General features: G+C 45.6%; 1 protein-coding gene across 1 annotated transcript; it reads left to right on the top strand.

The window, feature by feature from the left end:
• On the top strand, positions 1–610 carry LOC128740907 (adult cuticle protein 1-like). Its single transcript, XM_053836483.1, has 2 exons — positions 1–6; positions 68–610. Exons 1-2 carry the CDS (start codon positions 1–3, stop codon positions 443–445), a joined length of 384 nt encoding a protein of 127 aa, XP_053692458.1. The 3' UTR covers positions 446–610.
• Positions 611–7,321: the final 6,711 nt, after the last annotated feature.

Raw genomic sequence — 7,321 nt, 5'->3', positions numbered from 1 at the left:
ATGAAGGTGAGATTCCTGCCCTGAAAATTTTTAGTGGATTTTGTCTTTTAAAATGATTTTTTCGCAGTGTTTTGTTGCTTTAGTCATTGCTGCCATTTCGCTGGTTGCCGAAGGTTCAGTGATTCCGTGGGTACTGCCGGCTGGGATTGCAATTCCCGCCCCAGCTGGACTTGCTATTCCAGGAGCAACCGTCATTCAATCGAATCCGGCCCCAGCCACCGTCCTGATTCCAGCGGCGCCCGGTCCCGTAACCATCGATGCCTCTGGCATTCCCATTGTGCTAGCTCCAGGTCCGGTTCCGGCTGTGGTGGCTGTTGCACCCGTACCGGCACCAGCTGCAACGTCACTTTCTGCAACGCGTGGAGCCGTTCATGTTGCACCTCTGCCCGGACATTCCGTTTCACAGCAGCAACTGAATTTGGCTCCCGCTCCCGGTTCGGAGTAATCACGACACTCAGGAAGCAAAGCTTCGAATTTTCTCCTTAAACAACAACGACGACCAACCGACCTAGGACGCGCTCAATCCTGCTACGGTGATAGAATCTTGTTCCTGCGGCGATCGGAGATTGTATCCCGAGCGGGACAATCTGTTTTTATGATAGTTTTGTTTTGTTTTACTGGTTATAAAGTTTTGAATAAATCGTGAGATTTTTGCATGAAAAAGTGAAATGTATTTTATCCGTAAGAATTTCGCAATATTTTTGCTGCAACCCATAGTTCAACATTTGCTGAATTAATTGATACGTCTAGTCAGGTTAATTATTTGCAGTTCAATAGCTCTTACATCTGTTATTTGCTATAGCATCAGACGAACTCGGTCGTGCTTCAGTGCTTCGATGAGACGTGACCAGCAGGTGCAGCTAAATTAATGAAAACATCAACTTTGTGCCAACAACACTACGGTACACAATTGTGACCCTAACCTTGGCCATCAAAATCGAAAACGAAACTCGGTGATTAATTTTCGTCGTCCTGTTGCAGAGGTCGATGTCCAATTATTAAATTTATAGTGTATAAAAGTTGTTGCGCTTTGGCAACCGTCGATCATAGTTTGTCAAAAGCTTCTGCCGATCAGTTCCGGACGGTATCATCAGTTGTACAATGCTGAAGGTAGATAATTGTTCAGAAAATAATAACTTTTTATACAATTTAATTTGATTATTGTTTGTTTCTAGGTAATATTTTATTCGACGTTAGTGGCGTCGATTGCTGGGCAAGCCTTTGGTCCAGGGCAACCGCCAGCGCCGTTCTTGCCGCCCGAATATGTTCAATATCCTGGTCCAGTCCCACCGCCATTGACCCCGTTCAACGTCGCTCCGGATGGGTACTATGGATTTAATCCATACCAGCCAGCTTTCGGACCCGCCATAGCTCAACCCAATCCGGCACTCGCCGTTAACAACGGAATTGCTCCTCAAAATCGATTTGTGAATCCTGCTTTCAACACGGTGGTGCCTCCCGGCTATCCACCATTTCTGCCTCCGCAGTTCATCAACCCGGGATTTCAACGAGTGCCTCCATTCCCGCCCACCGTGCCGCAGCAGCTTCCTCCGCAAGCCAATGCTTTCCCAAATCAGCCAGTGATCGTACAGCATGGCCGCCCTTTCTCGGATGCAACCGCCGTTTCGTTTGCTAACTTTCAAGCCAACAAAAACCAAACTGCGCCCGCCGGAGCTGTTCCTACGCTGGGCGTCAACGGAGCCGCAGCGCGGCCAGTTTCATCAGCTACCCTCGTAAATAGCAACGTCAATGGGAGCATTCCAGTGGGAGCAAGTTATGGCGCTGGGTTCATTCAGTATGCACCAGCATCTGTTAATCCTGCTCCGATCAGAACGCTAAATCCAGCGGTCCCATCAACCCCACGAGGTTTTCCCACTAGTTAGAGCTGTTGATTGATTTAAGTAACTATGTTAAGGCAACACTACTAGAGAAATTCCAATTTCTACCAAAGATTTGACCGAAACTAACTGAACTATTTACAGCTAGAATACGTAAAAAATCAAATTATTCACATCCTAATACACCGCTGCTAGAGGCATTTTAGCTTACATGTTTTAGTTCAAACAGACAAATCTTTAACCTGTACAAAGCGACAAAAATAAAATCGCCAATGGCGCAATCCACTCCGCCACGCCATGTTCGGGTGAAGGAAGTGTTTTTATATGTTTCATATATGCCAACAGGATACGCTAGAGCTACAATAAAATGAATACCAGAAAAACTAATCTCGATTTCGAAACCGCGGGAGCCGGGACCGTGTCGCTCGCCAAAGCAAGCGGTTCGACCTTCCCGCCTTCCAGCCCTCCCCCTGGTTGGTTGCAAACAACAGCAGCCAAGCTGCTGCTGAATTATTAAATTCTAATCCAATAAATATATGGAACTCGATCGGGGTTCCTCTATCGCGCCCGCCTTCACCGATCGAAAGCCTAGTAGGTAGGTATACTTTTGTTCGGCTTCGGCGCGGCCGCGGCGACACGGACTTGTTGTTCTTTTGCGTACCTATATATTGTACCTACATACGCTGTACCAGGTGTAAGCACCTAAGGGGACCCGCCAACGATTTCCTATCAGCAAGCTCAAGCCCAATCAAAGTGTTGGGCTTTCTCTTCTCGAACTGTTTCTTGCCTTGCAAAGTAGGGCAACAGGATTTTTGTGCACAAAATCTTTAAAAACTTAAAAATTTAAATAACGTCAAAAACTGCACTTTTCTACTTGAAATAATTTTTATTAATTTTCAGGAGATTTTTTTTTCGTCAAATTTCACTGATCGTACATGGGGGACCCCCACCCACTTGTACGGATTGTCGTCGGTTGACGTTCGACGTTTAATTGTCGACTTGTTTGTTGTGTCGCGCGTGGGCGCCACAGAGATTGTATTGTTCGGTGTTCAACATCAGCAGCACCAGCAGCAGCAATAGCTTGGACGTCACCTGTTGCATTGCATCGTGATTTCATGTATCGACTGAAAAAAAAGAACTGCTTAAGGCTCTCGAGAACGAGAGCGCAAAAATTTAATTAAACTAGGCCTCCGGGTGACGTTTGCGAAAAAATCTTACGAAATAACCTCAAAGTATTGATCGTAGCTTTTGGCGCTCGTGAGTTTTTCAATTGATTATTAAAATTAGAAGCTAAGAAAGAATTTATACTGGCTAAGTGACAAATGTTCCTAACAAGTTTTAGCAGATCTGATAGTTGGGAAATACAACTTATAGAATACCTGGAAAAATACTAAAAAATCTACTGCTGACACCGCTCGTCAGCCGGTGCACACCCTCCCCAGTCACGGCCCCAGCCAGCCGGCACCTCAGACTCCTCATCATTCGCTTCATTATCCCCCAGTATTTCAATACTAGACGAAGCCGGGGACAATTTGGTGCACTCAGCTCTATTGAAATAAACTGAAGTTCATTGTCCATTTCCGAATTCTTATCTGTCACAAAACACTGGGTTTTCACCCAGTGCCAAGTTATGACCCTTTATCATGAAATCCAATCTCTAATCTGCTACAAACCCTACCGCGAGCCAGAGCATGAAGAATTTAACCCCTGGGTTTGACTGAAATCGGCCTTCTCTAAAGCTTATTCATCATCGAGTCAGATACATGCATCACGTTTCGTCTCTATCCGGCCGCACAGCCCACGAGACCGGATTCTAGCCTTTTTTTATTGTTTGAGGCTTCTGTTGGGCTCCTAGTGGGGAGCAACACTTGTAGCCATTCCTAGACGGATTTGCTGTACAGTACAGCGGTCAGTATTCAGTTTTTTCGCCAAAGCACAATCCGTGATGCTGAAATCAGCCTTCGCTTTCCGAATGACCCTCAACCACATTTGACGATCAAGGGTTCATCTCCAACGTTTGGGCTGCGCCTTACGAACAGCCCTGAGAGTTTCCTTCCCTCAATTACTCACACCACAGCTCTTTTAGGATAATTCGTCAGTCCCGCCAGCTCCCGAGCCGACGCTGACGGATTCTGCAGGTGACCGCACACAATTACTTGTCATTTATCCTCCTGCATGATGAATATCTCGAAACCAAGTTACCTTTCAACAGTGAAAAAAATTTACCAAGCAGAAATGTTTACAAATAACACAACGCTACCAAAGCTAGCATCCACGGCCACTGGGAGCGCCGTTATCGCCAAAATGAAGTGCCCAATTTCTAAATGATCCCATCTTTACTATCGAACCGATTTAGCAAATAAGCCATTCAATATGTCCCGTATTCATCTAAAGAGAATCTGGTCACTTTATATTATTTCCTTGAATTCAACAGAGAGTAAAATTTTATTGCTAGTCCTTTTGCAATGGTGATTATAATGACCAACCGGTTCGTTAGAGTGGGGGGTTCAAATAAAATTAACCATTTTATTTTTAATTTTTTGCCGTGGATTTTTTAAGATATTTTGAATCACTTCCACTGATTGAAGCACTCGTAAAAATGGTTTTGATATCTGCACAAATCTAGTTCAATAGCAGAGATAGATATGCGATTCTAACTTCTCTCTGCAAAATGTGTTAAAACATAAACTAAACGACAGCAGCAGTTAGATAGTGGCACACAATCCGAGCAAGACTTTTTTTGCGAACTGGAAAAATGAACTCTCCCAGTCCTGGGCTGCTAGTCGTCAGTTTGTTGAGCGTCTCGACTCATGCAACTCGTCTTCAACCTGGTCTAGAATGTTTGGCCCCTCTATTCCTGGCGCCGGTGAGGTTCTGGGCGAGAACGGATTTCACTACGCAGACGTCCGACATCCTTGCGACGTGGATGGCCTACGCCATTCTGCGCTTTCCGTTTATACTCTGCCAAAAATAGTCCACAACATCTTTCGTTCGTAGATTGCCTCCGTCGTCTCAAGGTTTCTAGTAATGATGTTGAGGTCATCTGCGAAGACTAGTATTTGGCTACTTTTGCCCACAGATCATTTCTCTCGTTTCGATGCCCCCTCGCTGGATCACAACTACAATAGCGATGTTGAATAATATACAGGACAGTCCATCCCCTAGCCGCAACCCTCTGCGCGATTTAATGAAACTCAAGAGTGCCCCCGAAACACGCACGTACCACATCACTCGTTTCAGGCCGCGCCAGTTTGTCCAGAAAGCCGTTCTCGTGCATTATCTGCCATAGCTGTTCGCGCTCCACTGTATCGTATGCTGCCTTGAAATCTACGTTGTATACCCGATACTTCTGAAGGATTTATCGTAAGAGTGAAAATTTAATTCGCAGTACCACGGGCCCCCGTAAAGCTCACTTGATACTACGAATTCCTTTATTATTGGGAATAGGCGACGTAACAAAATCAGGGAGAGCATCTTGTAGGCGGCGGCGGCGGCTCTTTTGATAGGTGGGACGAACCACACCTTCCATCCACTACTGTGGTAGTTTTTCCTCCTCCTACAAATACTTAAAATTATCCAGTGAAGTGCCATTGCTAGTGATTCTTTGCCATTTTTGTAGAGTTCTGCCGCGAGTTGTTTTTTTCCGGTGGCTCTATTACTTAGCTGATCGATTTCTCACGGAATCTCATCGTTTGTTTGTTGCACTCCTCCTCGCGTTCGTTTGTGACCAAGTTTCCCTCCTCATCACAATACTAATCTGGCTTCGGTATGTATTCTTTAGGACATTGGTTCACCTTCACATAGAACTGGCACATCTAGTTAGGTTAGTACGGAATAGTTGTTTTACTCTTCACGATCTCGGTCCTCCTTCTGGCACTTTTTCCTCCTCAGGATCGTGGTCAACTCATTCCGTGCACTCAATGTTTCTTCACCTAGCACCAAGGTTGCGGCCACGTTGACGGCCGAGCGAATCCTACTCCATCCACCTTCGAGGGTCTCCACAGATAACGGTAGAGCTTCATCCAGCAGGTGTGCGTTGCTCTCAGCAACTCGCGGGTTGTCTAATTACCGAATGTTTAAGCAAGGAGGACGAATTTTTCTCGAAGTATATACCGTCCATAGTTTTGAGCGTATATGTATTGCTATTAGATACTGATCCAAGTTGATATCCGTATCCCGTAAAGAGCGTTTGTTGGTAATATTCGAGAAAATCCGGCCATCGATGAGAATATGGTCGATTTGGCTCAATGTTTGTTGGTCATGTGATCTCTAAGTGGCTTTGAGGATGTCTTTGCAGGGAAAGAAAGTGCTTCTACTGATCACTAGGTCTCGGGAAGCTGCAAATTTGCTGTATTGCTGACCGTTACAGTTTGTGTCAGTACCGTCTATGGGATCCGAATACTGGTCTATACATCACTTCCTTGGCGATCTGGGCATTCATATCCTCGATGACGATCTTAATGTCTCGTTTTATCCTCAACAAACACATCCACTCGGTGATCACCTTGCAGACCATCACACGATCCTGCATTCCGTCCATTACTACAAAGCCTGTTCCCAGATTGTTGGTTGCTCCGCCGCTCTGGTAAAATTAGGCTTTGCCGCCACGAATCCTCGACACCTTCTCATCTTTGCGGCAGATCTCCTGCAGTGTCACGAAACCGAACTTTCGAAGTTCTAACTGATCGAGCATTACCCTGTCGTCACCCACGGAATTCAACGATCTGTAGTTTCAGGTACCAAGTATTCATTCCATGTCCTTATTTTGACGCCTTTGTCCATGCCGTATGAATTTTCTTTATTTTTCCTTGTTAGGTGGGTTTGGTAGGTTGTCTTACTAAGGTCTTGTGATACCGAAACTCACATTTCCTAATTCAGTTGCTTGCTCCGCGGATCACACGCTTTCGTAAGCCCTTCCTAACCTGGAGTACAACTGCGCACTTGGTTAAAAAATTATCAAGCCTTCAAAAGCCGCCCCTGATATGGGAACAGACGCACGAGGCTGATAAGGCTATTCCTCGTTACACTGCCTCCTTCCCTACCGGTATACAATCTTAGTTTCCACCGAGGTTGGTTACCCGGTCTTCGCTATTTACACACTTAGTTGGCTTGCCGTCCTAAGACAAAGCCTGATGAACAAAGTTTCTCCAAATTACTTGGTGATGGGCTACCGCTCTCCAATTCCTCGGATACCGTGCACTCTACATGCCAGATCTCGCTCCACCACATCTGTCTTGTTCCTACTGGATGAGAAGCAAACATCATCTTTGCATGGTAGTTGTCCGACATTCCTCCAACATGCCCTAACCATCGTATCCGTCTAACTTAAGCCACCTTTTGGATACTGGAATACCACAGAGCGGTGCGAGTTCATGGTTCATCTTCCGCCTTCATATTCCGTTCTCCTGTACGCCGCCGAAGATCTTTCTGGACACTCGTCTTTTGAAAACTCCGAGCACTCGCAGGTCCTCCTCGAGTATTAT

The sequence above is a fragment of the Sabethes cyaneus genome, chromosome 3 (genome assembly GCF_943734655.1).
Source record: "Sabethes cyaneus chromosome 3, idSabCyanKW18_F2, whole genome shotgun sequence".
NCBI classification, from domain to species: domain Eukaryota; kingdom Metazoa; phylum Arthropoda; class Insecta; order Diptera; family Culicidae; genus Sabethes; species Sabethes cyaneus.
Note: the sequence above shows the minus strand (reverse complement) of the source record. Positions and strands in the feature narration are given on the sequence as shown.